At 35.7% G+C, this 20504-nt stretch overlaps 1 protein-coding gene across 1 annotated transcript in view; it reads left to right on the top strand.

The window, feature by feature from the left end:
- Positions 1–18260, top strand: part of GABRG1 (gamma-aminobutyric acid type A receptor gamma1 subunit) — a 52683-nt gene extending 34423 nt beyond the window's left edge. Inside the window, exons 4-9 of the mRNA XM_026033620.1 lie at positions 3347–3567; positions 5958–6040; positions 7399–7536; positions 7655–7807; positions 10837–11048; positions 15345–18260. Of these exons, the coding sequence (XP_025889405.1) occupies positions 3347–3567; positions 5958–6040; positions 7399–7536; positions 7655–7807; positions 10837–11048; positions 15345–15623 (1086 nt within the window). The 3' untranslated portion in view covers positions 15624–18260. The remainder of the gene's footprint in view (positions 1–3346; positions 3568–5957; positions 6041–7398; positions 7537–7654; positions 7808–10836; positions 11049–15344) is intronic.
- The last annotated feature ends 2244 nt before the right edge of the window (positions 18261–20504 follow it).

Raw genomic sequence — 20504 nt, 5'->3', positions numbered from 1 at the left:
TATTAAACAGAACCTTTGAAATTAAATCACATCTCTTCATGTTGAAGCAYACAAGTTGGTAGATTTTGTTTTATTTCCCTTAAAGAAGAAAGCAGAGATTGGCAGAAATGAAACTTTCCCTTCATTTTTTTTTCTGAAAGTTGCCTTCCATTAAGTTCCAGTTGAACAAAGTGAAATAGAAAACTGAACAAATTGAAGGAAGTTGGGAAAAAAAATTATGGAGTCTGATGGTGAAATAAGATGAAATCATGTTACAATCAGAAGTTGAATCAAATTCAGGACTTCTATGAGAAAGATTCCAAAATTAGCCTGTTGCATTCCTGAAAACTTCAGGTACCCTTCAGGTGAAATTTTGAATCTGGTTAAAAAAAAAAAAAATTAGGACAAATCCCTGAGCAAAGATGAAATGAGGGTGTCTTTTCTCCTTTGTGAAACTGAACCCTATTGCAGGCCTGTAGTTGACTAATGCAAACTTTTAGCTACTATTTTGGCTTTTGCTTTTAGGAATTGTCATTGTATTTGCGTTTGCCCCCCAGGAAACAAAGCTGCTTTGTCCTTATGTATTTTATAACACCAAAGGTATTGCTGTTAACGTCCAGCCTGCAGTTCAGTTACTCATTACTTGACTTTTTCGCACCTTTTACTGTAGAATATCAAATCAGTTGTGAAGTTGTTAGACAAAATATCCAATAACAAATAGTTTTCTGCTTTGTGTGTTTTTTTATATATATTTTTTCATCCCTATTGATGTTATTTTGCAACTGATATGTTATAGTTACACTGAGAAATAATCTTTTAGAATGATATTTGGCTGATCAAATTACACTTGTTGTTCTTGATAGTGAAACTCATCTCAAGAATTCAGTTTATTCTCATACAAAAACTACTACTTTATTTGAATTAGTAGCTTTATTTATTGTTTTTTTTTGTTGGCACTATATATCTGCTTGTCAAAATTCACAGTTTGTTCACTACATGACCCTTTAATGGTAATCCCAGATTAGTCACTGTATTTACAGCCTTTGGAGTTTGTTGTGATCTTTTAGAGAGGAAGGAGGTGGAGGAGGATTGCAGTTATCTGTAAATAATTAGGCAGGTGGGCTCTTTCTGCCAGCTGCATGAAAGAGGTCAGTGGTCTCATCAAATGCCAAGTGTGAGCTAATGTGTGCAATGCTTATTGAACCCTGGGAGGCTAAATATGAGTAAACATGAATTTCCCTATGACTGTGACTAATGTGGCCATAGGTGGATTTTGTTTTATTTTGCATAGCTGTTTATCATTAACTTTATTTGAAAGGAAGCAGTAAACCAATTTTTGTGATTACATAGTGGGGTTGAAGAGTGAGAAGTTTCATGAAAAATTAGCAGGTGATAAGATTGTTAAATTCATCTTTTATAAGAAAACAAGTAAAAACAAATCAGAAATTAGCCCATCAGAAACTAGTTGCACTAAAGGAACATTTAATGTGTTGTGCTGCTGTGCTTCCTAATATAGTTTTGAAAATAAAATAGAGCTTTTATTCATGTAGTTTTGGAAATAAAATACTTCTGGAAAAGGTACTCGACTGCTTCAACATGATGATTTTCTACCTCATTTTCGGCAAATATTAGAGACCCAGATTTGCTCTCTCAACTAAGAAATGGAGGATCACCCTAAACAGATATCTGAGAGGATGCTGGCACTTGGGTATTTTATGAAAACATATTGTTATTGATTTTGTCATACTGAATTATTATGCAGGTAGTTTCTGCTTGAACAGTGGCAACTGTTTCGAAGAAGGATGTTAGCAAAGTTTCCTATTTTTTTTGCCCATGAAGTTGTTTGAACAACTCTATAGTATGATCATAAGGCCTTGCACATTTAACATTGAAAGGTAAGAGGAGGAAAGCATCTGGGCCTGCTGAAGCTCTACCTTGCTCTTTGCTTTCAAAATCATCTAGGAGCGTCTCTTCCTTTCTTATYTTCATTTGTTAGGGTGTATGTGTTGTATGGCAACCTCAGTTTATTATGCTGGGTGGCGTTGACTGTGATGACACTTGGATGTAATTCTTTTTCTCAGACATTGCCAAGCTGCTGGGAAGTGGCTGCGTAGAGCAGCACCTTCAACCTTGGACAATCTGCTCTTTTCATACAYTGTCATGTCTGTTGATTTCACTTACTGTTTTTTTTCTTTTATTTGTACTGTAAAGGCAACCGTTATTTATTCTATTTCACTTGAGCCACAAAAACCTGTCTCCTTCACACTGTCTCGTTTACTCATTTACACTAGATTAAAACAAGTTTCTGGATAAAACTACTCCAAGTAAGCAATTTTTTAAAGAATAAAAAAACCCTGATTTTCACAGGTGTTTTGAAGTTTTTTTACAGAAATAAAATATCAAGAATCTTCTGTTGAGCCTTTCAAGAAATGTGAGCAGAGTTTTAGAGCCAAGTCATCTCAAAAATGCAATTTTGATTAGTCTTTTTGTTCTCTATGTCGAGTTCACTGCTTGCCTTAGACATCAGTTATTCATAGTCTTTAAAGAGTCAGAAGGCAGGACAGAATAGTCCATATCGTATTTCAGCTGTGGTTCGGGAGAGAAAAGGGGCAAGCCTCCCTTTGGACTACCTGTTTCTTGAACCTGTTCTTTCCCCTGAAGGGGTGGGAACATCAAGGGAAGTATAGGTGTTCCTGGGATATCTGTCTTTGCACTTTCAAAGTATTAAGTGGCGAGTCAGTGGGCAATGTGAAGCTATCTGAGTGGTCTGCAGCACTTGTCCTTGCAGACTGAGCAGTGAGAAGAGYTGCTGTGTTGTTTGTAAGAGCTTTCACAGGACAACCACATAGGAAGGATCTCATCTGCCATCAAGTAGAGAGATGACTGCTGTGTTCATCATAGTCATGTCCTGGAGTTGTGATAAACACAGCAGGGGAGCAAGGGGTGGGATTGCTCCTCTCTCTGGAGTCCAATGGCAACTGGTTAGGTTATTTGCAGAACAATATTCCAGTGTATCCATAATGTTTCTCTCCCTCGAGTTTTCAAATATTAAAGTTGCTATTTTACTTCTGTTTAGGTCTACTAGAGGTGCTTCTCCTTCGTGCTGTCCTCCATGTTACAGAAAGGTCCTAGCAGGTCTGCCTGTCCTTAAATGATCAATTCATGTCAGAAGAAGAGGTGGGGGCAGAAGTATCTGTGTGCCATTCACCAGTCTGTAACTCTTCAGCCTGAAAGTTTTGACTGCTAAGTGCTATTCAAATGACACAAAAGAGAAGAGGTGGCCCTAGATTTATATATGAAATAAAAACTCTTTGCTTGCAAACTTTGGCACATGCATACATACATATGGTTGTTTCTCTACTTTTAGGAATATACCATAGATATAATTTTTGCCCAGACTTGGTATGACAGTCGTCTAAAATTTAACAGCTCAATGAAAGTGCTTATGCTTAATAGCAATATGGTTGGAAAAATTTGGATTCCAGACACTTTCTTCCGGAACTCAAGAAAATCTGATGCTCACTGGATTACAACTCCAAATCGTTTGCTTCGTATCTGGAGTGATGGACGAGTATTATACACTTTAAGGTGGGTGTTTACAACTGCATAAAGAAATAGTGTTTTTATTCCTAGGAATGTATGAAAACATTAAGAGCATGAAAAAAGTCTCAGACCCTTTTTTTTTTTTGTGAATGAAGATGTGAAATCTATAATATTGAATTACATTGCCCAGTTATAGAGTAAATACAATTGAAAAGTAAGCATATCATTTAGGTACAGGCGAGAAATAAAAATAAAAACTATGTAACCAGTAGCACAGTGTTGGTCCATCTCTTTTTTTTTAAAAAATTTTTATGAGACTTCTCAATTTCTGCGTATAGTTGTGCACATGCTTAACTCAACTTTTACACTGTATAATTAAAATCAGGAAAGCTGTTCTTAAACTCTGTAAAATTATGAAATCATTCTATAAATWAAATTCTGCAAATTAGTCCATTATSAAGTAGATTTGACATTTATGCAGAGGGGGACAGCAACTGGCTCAGAGAGGGCTTTGTTCAGCCATCTGTGCAAGGTTTCTACCCACCAGAAAGAGACCTGAATGAGCAAAACATGTGCATTGACAGTAAAATGATGCAGAGCACTAAAAAATATACTATCTATTTTTATGTATTTCCTTAGAATGGGCAATGTATTTCATGTCTTTTCAAAAGATAAGGTTATACGATCCAATAAATCTGGTTCTGTACTAATCCTGTACTATAGGATTATGTTTTTTGGTGTGTTTTTGGTTTTAGAAGCATCTTTTTAATTATTTTCTTTTTAGTCATTTGCATAGTTTTCATATGTGGACTAGTGATGTTGTATAATGTTTCCTCATTTATTTATTGTGCTGAGCATTTCCAGGGTCACGTTGGATTTTACCCTTCCRTTGTCTGTTCAGTTTCCAAAAGACTTTTTTCATAATAGTATCTAAGTGAAAACCATATATGTGAGGTCTCCTGGAGTGAAAGGGTAGAATTATAATGCTAATATATGAGCTATGAAGTGCAATGGGCTGCTGGTGAACAGCAGACCTTGGTAATCACCCAGCACTGCCATGTGCAAACATTTGGATAGAACAGGGGGATTGCCTGAATTTGGCCTAATGTGGAATAACATGGAGAAGAGAAGTTCRTATGTTGGTGATTAAAGGAATGCTAGTAGGAGCTGACCATGCTGCAGGTTCTGTGGTTCTCCTGTGCTAACACTGCCCTAAAGTTGTTCGTCTTTCTGTTGGATCCATCTGTGATTCCAGAACTAGTTTTATGGTTTTGTCTGCCTTTTTTTTTTTTTTTTTGGAAATAGAAATCAAAAAGAAAGAAAAAGAAATCAAAATATGTGTGATAAGCACATTTGAAAAGTCTCACCAGAGCTATGCAAGTCATTCACTTTGAAATATGGCATATTCTTTTCCAGAATTTGACAGGAAATTTCCTTTATTTTACTTTCCTATAATAAATTACTTCTGCCTCCCTCTTGGTCAGGTCAGATTTCCAGGAAGGTCCTCATAACACTTTGTATAAAGTAATTGCTTTGTTCACAGGCTCACAGGGTCTTCAGGCAAGTCCTCCTATCTTCATCTCTCTATCTCAGTGTAGTATATAAGTGTGATATTATTTTTTCAGAACTGAATTTAGAAGAAATTCTGCCTTCTTCACCAGGCTGTCAACAGAGGAGGAACTATTCTAAATGCAAAGATAGCAGTTAAGTGTCCAGCCCCTTACTGCAGCCTCCTAGGGAAAGTTAGCATGAGCTGAGCTTCTCATTTGGTGCTGGGAAATCTTTGGAAATTTTGGGTAGTGTTTTTAAAAGCAGCAAGTGATTCTGTTGTTCAAATACCATTATGAGTTCAGGACTCAAAATATACAGTTGCTATGTGCATTATTTGATTGCCTTAGATATTGAATAAGTAGAAATACAAAGCCAATTGTTTCCCATCTCTGCTGCTGTTCTCATCAGAGCCACTTCCATGAGTAGAGCAGAGCTGTGCCCTTGCATTCACCATGTAGGAGATTGCCATCAGATATAGTGACATGAAATGCCATTTGACTTGATGAAGGCATTTTTCAGTGGTTTCCTTTATTTGCTCTCCTGAATTCCCCTCTGTGCCGTGTTCTCAATTCAACCCTTTTTTCCATCCCTTTTACCCATCCCTTTTACCCTCCCCTTTTTCTGGTGAAGATCTGAGAAATTGCCCTAGTTCAGCTGACAACCTAGGAATTGCTACCTGTACCAATAAACCGCTCAGGTCCTCAGATTGCCTTTGCCAACAGTTTTCATCCTCTGGAGGTGATGCTGAGGTGTTTTTGCAGATACAAAGCTGGCTATGTATAGCATGCATTAATTGGCAAAATTGATTTCTGTGCATGTCTTTTATTTGCTAGTCTGAAATGTCTCATGTTTGAATATTTACTTTTTTTTTTCCCCCCAATTAGGCTGACAATTAATGCTGAATGTTATCTTCAGCTTCATAACTTTCCCATGGATGAGCATTCCTGTCCCCTGGAATTTTCAAGCTGTAGGTGGTAAAACACTCTCCCCCCTTTTTTTTTCCCTTTCTCTCTCTTTTTCTTTCACTCTTTCTCTTTCTTGCATTTAGACTTTTATTTTCTTTTAGTTATGAGCAAGTGACTGTATTTTGAAGTCTTAGAGAGAAGGAAAGGATGGACCTCTTTATATTTTACTTGGATTTGTTGCATTGTTTGTTGCATTAATAGATGAAATAAAGAATTACGTGCATTTAATTTAATGGCAGCTTTAAAAATGATCATGTTGCTTAGAAGAAATTTTTTTAAAAAATGCAATGTCCAATCAAGTTAGTGGGAATATATTGCCTTAAGAGAAGAGAGGGGTTTGTTCTTTTCTCCTTCCCTTTCCCTTTCCCTTTCCCTTTCCCTTTCCCTTTCCCTTTCCCTTTCCCTTTCCCTTTCCCTTTCCCTTTCCCTTTCCTCTAGCCTTGCTAGCTTTGAATTAGTTGCTAGGGGTCAACTTAAGAAGAACAGTAAGAGTTGCCCTCTTTGACCTGTTTCTGCAGGTATTTAATCAGTATAATGAGCTCTCCTTCTTTAAGTGGGACAAAAGCGTGTCCCAAGAGCATGTGGGAGCAAGTAATACTAGCTTTCAGGTTTGGATTCTTAAATAGGAACTATATGTATATATAAAAAAATGTTATTAAGAATACTGTTAAACAAGATCACYATTACTGGCAAAAGAAATAAATAAATAAAATAAATAAACGGGAAACCTAACAGTCAATGAAATCAAACTCCAAAGATTCTTCCTAAATAGATGTTTAAATTTAACGCTTCCTTCTTGAATACTGCCAGCTCTGCAGCTCTCACCTCAGCAGTTGTGCTCTACAAGTGAGTCTTTATTAATTTAATTTCTGCCTTTGCAGGACCATGGCAGGGAAACACCATGAAAATCAGTTTTTTTCCTCCCTTAGAATTGAAATGCTAGACAATGCATCAAGCCACCAAAAAAACAAGTCTGTATTTTTAAGCTATTTATGTTCTTTTCAAGCTGTATTGGTGTCTGTTACACTGATAGATTAATGTTTAGCACTGATTCGGTACTGGTTGTTCATGGCCGAGTACAACAATATTGTGTCCATATTTCCTAGTTTTTTTTTTGTTTGTTTGTTTTTATTTGCACAGTTGTTGGTTGATTATACATTTAGCTAAGCTTAAAATTGAGGTTAAACATTTTTGAGTTAAATTTTAACAGCGTATCAAGTAGATTCTAGAGCAGCTTGCTCTGTGATCCAGTTTATAAACAGCCCTGGTTTAGTGTGTAAATAATTTCAAAGATCACAAGTGAAAACATGTTTTGAAATATACTGCAATTGAATGCTTGATTTGCTCTGCTTTGTTTTAGATGGATATCCAAGAAATGAAATTGAATACAAATGGAAGAAAACCTCTGTTGAAGTGGCAGATCCAAAATACTGGAGATTGTATCAGTTTGCCTTTGTAGGCTTACGAAATACAACTGAAATTTCTCATACTCTGTCTGGTAAGGCAAAATGTAGAGATTTACTGCATGTAATAACAATGCAGAGCAACAGTAACAGATAAATAGGTAACCGAAAACCATTTACCACATCCGCTGAGATATTTTTTTTAACTTATAGGTGATTACATTATTATGACAATCTTCTTTGATCTGAGCAGACGTATGGGATACTTTACAATCCAGACATATATTCCTTGTATACTGACAGTTGTTCTTTCATGGGTGTCATTTTGGATCAATAAAGATGCAGTTCCTGCAAGGACATCTTTGGGTATGTACGTCTATTCTCTACCTTGAAGGGTCTAATACTCCCTAGGAATACAAATCTGCAGATGGCTGTAAATTAACCAGTTTATTCCCCTTCAGACAGTGACTGCTGGTCACCTTTCTTCTTGAACCTCAAGATTAAGAGGAGGAGGATCCAGCTGTGGTTTCACAGCAGAGCTTAAGGAGAGAGTGTTGAGAACGGAAATCTTCTGGAAATTGTGATTCAAGCCTTGGGGATCTGCTGCTGATCACATAAATACATTTTTCCCCCTTTTATATTCTTTTTGTCATCTCTGGGGACAGCAATATGACAATAATTAGTCTGACAAGTATGATTAAACTTCCCTTAGTGTTTTGGAAGAAAGGATGTGATTACTTCATTAAGGAAACCTAGGAAGGTTTAGATTTCTAAAAAGTAGTGAAAATGATTCTTTTTTTCTTGAGACTAAAATGAGGAAAATGTTTAACTACATTTTCACCTCAAACTATTAGGTGTAATACACCTAACTCACAAAAGCCAGACTCACCATCCTTAGGAATTTTATTTTTACTATATTTTACTTTTATTTTTTACTATATTTTATTTTTACTACTGAATTATCACGAATTTTGCTACAGAGATTATTCTGTGGCAGTGTCACCTTGGCTGAGCTGCTTGGCATGGCATCAATCAACCTTTGATTGCTTGGGATTTGTTCCCTGCCTTGGAGAAATGCTTTGTACCTCGGTATATGGGAGATCATGGCACACATGGAACACATGCTAGCAACTTTGACCTTAGCACTGATAGATGTTTTTAGTAAAATTGGTGGTGGCACTGTAATCTATGCTATGGAAAAGACCAAGGGTCCAGTGCACATCTTAGGAAGCGAGAGAGGGATGAATTAATTTGCCTTACTAGTGTTTAGGATTGTGAACACACCATTTTCATGTTAAAAACAAACAAACAAACAAAAAAGGCAAGTCCAGGCTTTAACTTTCTGCCTTTCTGATTGAAAGTGGATTGCTGTGCTGTTAAATCTGCAAGATTATTGAGTCAAGGAAGAAAGTAAGCAAAATTCAACAAGACTCAGTAGCTTTAATGAAAAGATGGGCAAAAGGAAGTATGAGTCTTGGACCTTAACACGGCACTATTTAAAAACTCTGTAAAACTTAATGAAGAGACCCTGATGGCTCTGATACTTAGAAACTATAAAATGTCTTCAACTTTTTAATCATTGCTTGTGAATCTTACTGTGGGGACAGTCTGGAAAGACTATTTTTAAACGGGGAAAAAAAAAGTCAAATCCTTCTCATCCTACATCTACATTGTTCTTTATATGAAATAATCTTTCTGTGCCATTAATCTAGCACAATCTTGGATCAAATGATGAACCCTGAGTTTTCACAATCTCATTTTAGCAAAACTAACCTAATCATCTTGAGATGCCCAGCAAGTGATTGCAGAATCATATTTGCAGCTCCATCCAGTTAACTCTGAGTTACTTTTGGTGASTTTCTCATGAGCCTGCTTGACTGGTAGATTGTAGGATTATTTTTTCTCATAGACACACATTCTGGAAGAGAAGAAAAGGGTTGACCAGTGGAATAAACAAAGTTTTACAGAGAATGATTTAGAAATTAAAACAATAAAAGCCAAAGTAGGGTCCATCATGACCAGCAGCCAAAAGGCTGTGGAAGGTTTGCTCAGTCAAACAACCCTCCATTTCCTTTCTTCAGTAGAGAGGGCTGGGAAAGTCTGGGTCTCATATCGTCCCCTGAGCAGATATCTACAGGGGAACTTGGGGATCTCCTTCCACCTGATGGCTGTGCCGCAGCGGGGTATGCCACAGAGCCTCACACCTTTTTCTTGCATGCATCTATGTTGCAACCCTGACAGATTRTGGCTCCCCAAAGCAAAATGATCCAGATTATTAAGGTATTTAGGCATTTAATTAGGCAGAGAAAAGCCTAATTGATTTTCAGAAGCATCTAGTGGGAGCTAAACACTTTTGAAAAGCTCTGTGGTTGCTTATATGCCATTCTTTTACCTCCTCATTTACTTTTGAGAAATCTGCTGCAAAATCACCACTGTTTTCCTAAAGCAGGATCATTCAAGAGCAACCTCTGATTTTGTGCTTTCATTTACAACCATAGATGGCAAACTTGTTCATGTAACTAACTTGTGTATAAGTGAGTCAAGTGACACATTTTGTATTACCTAAGAGACAGTGTTGAGAAAATATTTGGAGACTGAGACCAGAAAGGTTCATCTTGTTTGTCTTATTATATATCAGAAGCAATTAAAAATATTATTCTTTTTTTTTCCCCAGAGTTTTATGAATGTTTTAAATCATTGTCTTCCTCTGAAATGAAACTGAGTGCATTCCTAGTTTGCTGAGCCACACATAGRTCAGAGAGCAGTAATTAGACTAAGGCTGAATATGCTGCCATATTTTTGTAATTCATGTTAAAAAGCTTAGGGGATCGTACTTAAATCTTAAAATTTAAAATTTAAGAATTTACTGAGCAATTTCATATTTTTTTTGTTTTGTTTTTGTGTACCAGTAGTGTTCTAAATACTTTATGATTAATGACTAATATTGCTGCCATATATAATGTTGATTACATTAGGTTGTTGATAGTATAGCTTTTGCTTACTTATAAAATGATTATTTTACATATTTTAATTTTTCAAGAGCCAAAGGATGATTATTTGTACCTATTTATTTCTGCTCCTTGTAGTAGTTTTACTTTTTCCTCTTGTAAACTTTTGTAGTGTCTTAGTGTCCTCTGTGTGTGTTSAAAACAGGAGGGTTTTAAAGCAGAGCCAAAATCTTCCTTCTGTATGAGCACACTGTTGCCACTGGATCCCTATGGATGGTGTCTTGGGCTATCAGTGGTGTGCATGGGTGCATGTGGGAGTGATCTGAGGTGAACCCTGCTGCGAGTGAGTTCTTGTGTGAAATAAGAGGTAATCAGAGGAATTCTTGTGACAATATAAATGGATTATTTATTTATACGCTTCCCTCTCCTCCTTTCTTCTTCCATCAGGTATTACAACAGTGTTGACCATGACCACGCTGAGCACAATTGCTAGGAAATCCCTCCCAAAGGTTTCTTATGTGACGGCGATGGACCTCTTYGTTTCAGTTTGCTTCATTTTTGTGTTTGCTGCCTTGATGGAATATGGCACTTTGCATTACTTTACCAGCAACAGAAAAGGGGACAAAGGAAAAGAAAAGAAGGCAAAATCCAAACCATCAGTAAGTCTAGTCAAGCAATTTAGAAGAAAAAGAAAATACAGACTGCTGATCATTGTAAAATTAATTCTGAGGGATTCATTCCCAAGCAAAAGGGCTAATTTTCAAAGGGAATTTTTACAGTTGGGGTCTTCTCTTTATTTTCTCTCTATACTACTAATAAATGAACAGAATCATCTTARTAATATGTGAATGAGAACGTATAAGGCTAAGCTAGAAAATAAGGTAATATTATTATTTTATTTTAATATTATTTTCCCTATTGTGCACAACTCCTCTGTGCTTTTAGAGCTGCCTGTAAAGTCCTCCTGGCAGCTCTGTTTGGGCACAGTGCTTCTGACTGGCAAAGGACTCCTGGCAAAGGACTGTAGATAAGATTGTAGCAGTGGAAAATAATGTAAATGTAGTGAAGATATGATATTTATTTGGGTCTGCATCACTTAACCTCCCTTGAGCCTGACCTCACTAACATTTCAAAGGAAAAAAATAACTATATTAGCCAGAACTGAAAACTGTAAATCTCTTTGACTTCACAAATGCTCCTTCAAGTCTTTAAAATTTACTAGCTTGTTTCTTCCTAAAAAAAAACCCCAACAAACAAACAAAACCCAAGAAAACCTCTACCTATTACAAGTTGAAATTAATGTGGTAGGAATCCTCACTGGCGTTAGGGAAAAATATTATGTGRGTTTAGAAGCTTCATATTCCTTTAGGATGAATACAGGAATTTCTGAAGAATCTGTTGTTGGAAGCCAGTAAAAATTTAAGAGTTAATTTGAAATTTCATGAAGCATTGAGGTAAAGGCATGAAGTGTTTTATTCTTCAGAACACTGATCTTAGTAGCTGAGGCTTGATAATTTTGAGCCTCCTTTGTCTGTCCTCTTACTATCCTTTCCCAATGTTAWAAAGCCCACTTCCATATCATTCTTTAAAGGAAGCTAAAGCATATAATCATAATGTGAATCAAACTTGGAATAATGGTGGACTAGAAACTATAGCAATTATTGACTAAATAGTTGGAGATTGAGCTAAGATTAAAATTAGCAATAAAATAGGAAACACTATTATGTTWTATTCTGTTCCTAAAGTATTCTTTTTACTTCTAAGGATTGATAATTAAAAAAAGAAAAAAGGAAAAAAAAAAAAGAAAACAGCTCTCTCTTCAGCCAGAATTCTTTAAATTWTTAGCAAACCAAAAAACCACAGTCCAAAGAATAGCTATAAGAACAAATTCAGTAAGTGATTAATCAAAAAAAAAGAAAAAGTGTTCTAAATATAATGCCCTTGGATGCAAAAAATTCAAATTTAATCAAAAGAAGTTTTGTTTGGTGAAGTTGTTTGGAATGATCTTCAATTTGTTGTCCCAAATGGGATCATGAAAAAGCTATCTGATTAATTATGGTAATATTTACACTTATAGATTTTTTGTTTGTTTGTTTTTGTATTTACTATCTTTGCCAAAGACTTTATTCTTTTATTTTGTAGTTTTAGATATAAAATAGCTGTAAAATAGCTAATTAAATTAATAAAAAAATTAAAAAGTCTGTAGGAAAAGATATCGTTCACTTTTTTTTTCCCCCCTTGCCTTGCAAGGAAAACTTGCTTTGCCTGTGTCTTCTACTGCAAAATGCAATAAAAACGTATTATTCCAGCAGYTGATGCCAAGAAGGTGCTGTAAAATATCTTGTGAAGAAATAGTGAGATTTTGTGAATGATTACAGCAGTTTTATTTTACAGAATGTGTGCTAGTGTCATTCAAGCAAAGAAGTATGAACTGACTTATGAAAAGCCACATTAGTAAGGGTAATGAGTTTGGGCTGGAAGGATTACACTTARTTAGTAGCGAATCTTCTGATCAGCATTTCACCTGAAGTGAATGCATTATCTGTATTATGAGCTCAAAAACTGCATTGATGACGGCTTTTTTTGTACCTCTGTGTTTAGTATTTGGTGTAGAATAATTTGATTTTCATCTTGTCAGTGTATTATAAATGCTTCTCATTATATTTCATCTACAATATAATCAACCGTCTTCAGGTAGAATCAACATTCATATCATATCAACCTACAAATACATATATATAYGTTTTGGTTGCTGCCACATATTATAAGGTCATATTATTGCAACCTTATATTCTACTTTCCTGTACACTGTAAGCCCACTTTTATTCCTAAAAGTGACTCTGAGAGTGTTTGAGAAAACATCTCTTTTTATCTTTTATTCTATTTTTAAAATAAGGTGAGTTTGAGGGATTTTTTTAGTTATCATTTTTTATTTACAGTTTCCTCATGCTTTCTGGGGTAAGACCTTTCTGAAGACCTCAGTTCTTCTTAGTACTCTTCTGGTTCATAGTTTAGGGATTTATAGTTTCATTCTTTGAATCAGGTCCATGCTGGGTTCAGCAGGCTAAGGATTTTATCTTTTACTTCTGTCCCTTCCTGACCTTTACATTTTACCTTTAAGATTCCTTTGATTTTCTTTTTAAAACATTATCTTCATTGTTTAAAACATTATCTKTTCTTCTCTTTTCTTCATTTTGTCTCTTTCCTGCGTATTGTTTATATATTTCCTGTAAGAAATCAGATGTATAACATAGTACTGCCTTTCTGCCTCTCAAGACCCTTCTAATAATTTTGAATTCAGTAGCCAATTCAGTAGTCTGGTCTGGTATTTGTTAAACAGACTATGCAGTAGAGGAAAGACACATGAGCAAAATGAATAATAGAAAAAACAAAAGCAAGCGGTCCTTACCAGCCACTAGAGAATCCTCCTGCTAGTTCAGCTGCAAACCACTGGAGAACCCTGAYTTCTTTGGCTGTACTTCTCAAGGGACTGTTTTGTTTTCTGTCCTCCCTCCTTTGCTGTTCTGCTGTGGGATGCTGTGGTTGCTTCTTTCCCTCCTCTCATTTATTCTTTTGAACAAGGTGATTACTATTTTTATYCAAGTAGCAACTTAAGTATTGTGACCTTCAGTAGATGTACCCTTGTGAAGGGTTGACATAAATGTTAATTTTTTTTTCTTATGTAGAAAGAAGCTTTGTTTGTAATACTTACTTGGGCAGAAGCATCTAACTGCTGTTTGTTAATGTAGTCAKCATTTATCATAACTGGAAAGAATAATGAGGTCCTTTAGGATARTAAGTAGCTCCTTAGGTTATTGTGTCTAAGAATTTGTTGAAACAGCAGTGTGCGTGAAAATTCCTTTGGAAAGCACTTATTAAATAAGTTTATGAAGGGGGTAGGAAGACACGTTGTGCATTAAACTACTTCAGCATCATCTGCCATCATCTGGAATCAGAGTGAACAAGAGTGAACAAGAGTGAACAAGAAGACTATGGAGTGGTCTAGAAAGGCTATGAGATTTAGAAAAAGGAACAAGAACAGAAGGGTAAAGGGAGAATGTCTTAAAAATATTTGAAGAAAGAAAGATAGAGTAAATAATTGCATAGAAACAAAATAACAGAAGGAATGAAAAGAATGAAAATCACAGGAAAGGATATAGCAAATGTTCTATGTATGAAGCAATAAGACACCTATATTTTTTCTATTAAAATTATTTATGAACCTTGACAGCTTTTATAGTGAAATTTCCTAAACTACAAGAGAATTGAGATATGTTAGCTGAAGGTAGAAGTGAGAATTAAGAGCTACGTTGATCAGTTTACTGATTTGAATGGTATTCTTYGTGGGAGGCTGCCTTGGTCTTTGTGGGCTCTCGATGTTTTTTTCAGGAGTGTAACATCAGAGGAGCATTAGATGACTTACTGTGTGTCAAAGTCTCTTAAACTTCACCAGCGATGCTGTACTAATCTCACTAGCTTGTTTTGCCCCAAATGTAACTTCCAGATATGTATCCAGTCTTTTTCTGAAGACTTCAGATGATGGGAAAAGATCATTCCCTTAGTAGTGTTATCTATATCCTGCTTGTGGACTTGTTTGTGACACAGTTGCCCAGCTGTGGCTGACTTCAAAATGYTCTTTTGTGTTGTATGGATCAGATCCACTAACCCTGTCTGTGTAACTAATTATTCAGTATTCCCAAGTCCCAGCACAACCCAAATTTTACTGAGGCAGGTGAAAAGCATTCGTGAACTTTTGCCTGCCTGAGCTGATTACATATAGCAATTCAAAATTCACAATGCTCCYCAAACTGGTTGTCATTAAAATTTGAAATTCTGTATATTGAACTAAATGTACTTACAGTGGCCTTTCTGTGGGAAGTCCGTGGAATGTTTGTACTCTGTGGGGAAAGAAAAAAGTATATATTTTTCTTTCTGTCTCTCCTTTTCTTTTTAAGAAACCACCTGCAATTGCCGTTCGACCTGGATCAACACTAATTCCGATTAATAACATTAATCATCTACCTGAACGTGATGATGATTATGGATATGAGTGCCTAGAAGGGAAAGACTGTGCTAGCTTCTTTTGTTGTTTTGAAGACTGCCGCACAGGATCTTGGAGAGAAGGAAGRATACACATCCGTATTGCAAAAATTGACTCTTATTCTCGAATCTTCTTTCCAACTGCCTTTGCATTGTTCAATCTTGTTTACTGGATTGGCTATCTTTATCTATAAATTTCAGAGGTTTGGCAAACTCAGAAAGAGGCTAATTCACCACTGATTCTTAAAACTTATTGAACAATCAAAGATTAGAGCTGGTCCCAAGTCACTAAAATTGTCTGGATCTATTAACAATTTGAAGCTGAGAGTGGAAATATGGTGATCCCTTGTTTTCGATTACGAATTGTTTGTTTTTGTTTGTTTCCTTTTAGTTTTGAAGAGAGAATTTTAAAATAAATACCTGTAAAATTTAACATACCTGTACACACTCCAATTCTATGTCCAGCTCTAACAAAGTGCAGAGACAAGAGGCTATGTTTTGAAATGGTCAGTTCTACATAAAGTTTTAATTTTAATCCTAAATGATAAAACGGACAAATTTTGTAGCATCTCTTACACCTTAACAAAGAAAGCCTTAATAAAATGGAATTAGTCTAGTCTATTTCTTCTGTAAGGTGGTTATTTTTATGAATTCCTGATTTTGAAAGATCAAAATGAAATTTTCCTATTTTTCAGCTAGCCATTTGTCCTCTGCAGTATGTTAAAGTGTGATTAATTTGTAGTTAATTCCATTCAGATTTATACAAAGTCATGAGATGAGAACAGCAAGAAATGGATATATCACAAAAACAAGGGCAATTCTGAGCTTGTCTTATCCTGACTATTTATTTATGTAGACTTTTGGCTTTCAACCTTAGATTACATTTATGTCTGTGGTCCATCTACTGTTACTTCTTTTGAGTTCACTGAAGTTCTCCAATAGGGCTACAACTTTCCAAGGTTCTAAAATAGCTACCATTGCTTGGTGCAGCTCTGCTAATTCTGTGGAAACCTGGCTGATCTTGGCCAAATGAGATTCTCGACATTGAGAGTAATGCTTTTCACATCCTCCCCATTCTTCTCTCCTTAGTCTGATTCAAACTCAGGGTCATAGATAATGTTATGTTCAGTAGAATTTCTGCCTATGAAGTTTTGAAAACACTGACAATATTTTAATCATCATATTCAAACCCAGTAGGCTGGATCTCCAGCTTTCAGAGTGACGTATATGACCAGTTTTCAGAGTAAAGTGGAGCACCGCTTTGCATACTGTATTTTTTTTTGCAGATTCTACTTGTCATTGTGTATGCCACTTAGCCAATTCCAAATGATATGGATTTATTGAACTCCTGTTATGGATTGATTTATAATAATTCCTTCATATTTGTTGCTTTTAAAAGCAAATTCTTGTTATAGAGGAAGAAATCATTCTGTGTTGCAGATCATTATCCAAGATGGGATGTAGCCCCAAAAATCATAGGACCAGTTCTCCAGGTTCTCTTTAGTCAGAGATTTGGTTCATTTTGGTAGATAATCTTCAATGTTAGTCTTTCTGGATTGACTTCTTTGTGTTCACTATTGCTGACTGGTAGCATTTAGTATCTCCTTTTTCTTTTTAAATCCSTTGTTGTCTTTATAGGAAAGTGCAGTCCCTCCTTCTTTCTCAGAAAGAAGCTGGTCTCAAGTGAGCTTGCAAAAATCACTGTAAAATTAAGATACACAGTAAGTAAAAGTCAGAACTGCAGAGAAAACCTTACAGATCTTTAAAAAGGATTAATGGATTAGCATTTGGCGTTAGGCAAGGATACTCAGTGCTGGAGATAAAGACATGATTAATGGCTAATAACAGAAAATGGTATGTGAAAGACCCTTTCCTCCCACAGTGTTTCTGTTGCATGTACTCCCTCCTCTGAATTTGTCTTAGGAAAGATTAATATATCTTCATAAGCTAGTCAGTACCAGACACAATTAGATTCGATATGCAATACAAATTTCAGGTGAAGTGCTATCGTGGTATTCAGCCCCACAGTTTAATAAAGTTGAAAGCTTATATGCAGTGATTCAGGCCAATGGTGTGAAGAATAAGATCCAATTTTAATGCAAACTTTATTTCTGTATTTTACTGATAAAATGTCAAAGTGGCTCGGGGAATCTGAAAATCTGCTGTGGAGGCTCGCAGTTAATATCTGTTATATGATCTTGCTAAGATACAACTGCTGATTTTAAGACTGAGGGTAAAAGTGAGGCATCCTAAATAAGTGATGTGCTCATATTTATTTTTTTTTCTGTAGAATCTTATTTTCAGAATATATTCAGTAAAATAGAAATGTGCCAGTTTTAATTTATAGTGCATTTTGATGTTTTTTGACAGCCCTCTGAACACATTTCTCAGGAGGAGGTATGAAGGTGTTTTGGTGTGTACTTGAAAAGCAAGTCTAATTGCTCTGTGACATGAGGCCCAATTGTGTGAGTTCCTGTAAGCTCCTGTAAGCAAAAGGAATCAAAATATCTTGGCACCTCACAAAGGGAAACACTAATTTCACTACCTGCCCACCTCTGGCACATCTGGTTAGCCTTTTCTGTTCACTTGGTTGTYCCAGTAGCTGAATTGAAGAACAGAAAACATCCTGAATTGGCAAGGGATGGGTAAGAAGTCTTTCATCTCTTGTTTCAATGAGACAATGTAATGGAATATTAAAGCTGTTGAATTTTATGACTGTTTGACCTACGGATACACTTATTTGCTTCTGTGCATTGACAAACTTTTCTGTGTACCTCATTTGTTCTTGATGGACTTTAGCTTSCCATAGTACTGTGAGTGCAAATACAACTGAGAATGCAGCAAACTGTAACTTGGCATGTAATAAATGTATTATTTTATATGTTTTCTTCCTAAACTGCATGTAAACACTTGATTCTAAGAAATCTTAGCGATACTCCTAAAAAAAAATGGCAAGAAACAGAAATTATTTTCCAAATATGTGTTATTAATATATGCCATTATATCATATGAATATATGCCATTATATCATATCAAATACATGCCATTATTTTTCAAATATATATTAATAAGAGATTTGACTTACTGATAGTTGGGATCACAGCATGTGAAGTCATATTATTCTAGTCATTAGTGCTTAAGCATATGCTTAAAGCTATACCTAATCGGTACTGTAATTAGGCCAGAAATCAGAAAAGCATGTGCTTATGTACTGTCATGAAGAATGATGTGCTATGCTGAATTGGTGCCATTAATTTGTGCTTAATTTGCACTAATTTCAATAATAAGTATTCAGTAGCTCAAGTGACCGAGCGGTAAGGATCTGTGCCAGAGCCTTTTCAGTAAAAGTTTTTGTATTGAAAGAAATGGACATAGGAACCCCAACAGGGTTTTAATAATTAATTATCTGTTGTTTATTTTATATGTTAATAAGATATTTATTTAAACTTGGTATATGAAATATATTTTGTAACTTGTGAGCACATTTGCTGTTTTAGTTGAAAAACCCAACACAAGGAGTCTATATTTATATATACATATCTGCATAAAGTAAGATATATAGTTGATGTAGTAAATACCTATCCAAAAAAAAAAAAAAAGGTAGGTAATGGGAGCTTGTAGCTGAAGCCAGAAGGATGACTTCTTATGATGAACATACTTGATTCAGTTGAGAGTCTGCCCCTACAGCAGGTATGGAGGAAGGGGGAGGATGAGGGAAAACGGATGATCTGGGGTACTGATCCAAACTGTTCCCCCGGTGTAGGATGTCATTGATCTGAATGGCCTAGTCACTGGGTGTCTCAATGGCATTCATGATAATTCTCTTGATTTGCCTGCAACATAATTGAATTAGTATTAGAAAATAAAGTAAAATAAAGTAAAATAAAGTAAAATAAAGTAAAATAAAACAAAACCCCAGGTATTTCTTAGTAGTTACTGACTGAATGATTAGCAGGTCATTGTCTTGCATGAACATTATTCATGTGGAATTTCCTTCTTCAAGGAGGAAAATACTTAGTGCTACTAAGAATCAAATCTGAATTAAATCATAAAAAGATTTTTTTCTTTAATTATTAATTATTAACTATTAATTAATAATTATTAATGATAGACCTTGAAAAAATGTTGGAGTATAAATTGGGAAAACAGACACTGAGACAGAGCTTTTTCCTTGGTGTTTGCATGCCCGTCTTGCATTCATTCACTGACTGCCTCCCATCTTCACCCAGATGTGTTTTGTGTGCCCAGTTCAGAAAAACCAAATGCTAATAACTAGGACAATCCTTAAAGGAGTAAGAAAGATGCACATGATCATTTCAGGCGCTAAGTTGGGAATCGCACATCCTCCAAGGATGTTGGTGACAGTGGCTGATTAAAAGGAATGATGTTTTCTGCCTGCTGGATTATGTTTTGAAACAGTGCCGTGTCCTTGCTTTCTTTCAGAAGATTGACCTGAGATTGCCACATAAAGCAGCCTTCTCGTGAATGCTTATCTATGCAGAGATGCAATTTCATTGACTTTGCTGTCATCCTAAGGGGCAYCTAAGTACTCCCCATATGAGACAGCAGGAGGGTTTGGATTGCATCTGTGGGCAAGGTGCCTGACCTCACCCCAGCACTCACTGTTATGGATTTGAATTCCCGTTTCAAATCTGGTATGATGTTAGTGAAAAGTTACTAGTATTTTGAAAGTCAGTGAATGCTAAACTTTCCAGGTGATTTACTAGTAAATCTCATAGAGAAAACTAGAGAACTATGTAGATTTTAGATAACCAGTTGAGGCAGAAMCTTAGCTAAAACTGACTGACTAAAGGAGGCCAACCTTTTCTGCGTGCACAGGTCTATGTGCTGTCCAGAAAGTCAGCATCTTGTTTCTAAAAAATCGAAACTTTCAAAGCAGCATTCTAAGGAAAAGCATTTCCTTAGAACAACATTCTAAAGAAAAAAAAAATCCCTTAAAATTCCCCCCAAAATTTTATTCCCTTTCACAGTGACAAATATTGCTTCACACAGGAAATCTCTGTTATGGTGGACCAAAATAATATGTGTTTTGCCAGAGCACCACAAGGGATGTA

This window comes from Nothoprocta perdicaria, unplaced genomic scaffold (genome assembly GCF_003342845.1).
Source record: "Nothoprocta perdicaria isolate Ctin4 unplaced genomic scaffold, notPer1 scaffold_13, whole genome shotgun sequence".
NCBI classification, from domain to species: domain Eukaryota; kingdom Metazoa; phylum Chordata; class Aves; order Tinamiformes; family Tinamidae; genus Nothoprocta; species Nothoprocta perdicaria.
Note: the sequence above shows the minus strand (reverse complement) of the source record. Positions and strands in the feature narration are given on the sequence as shown.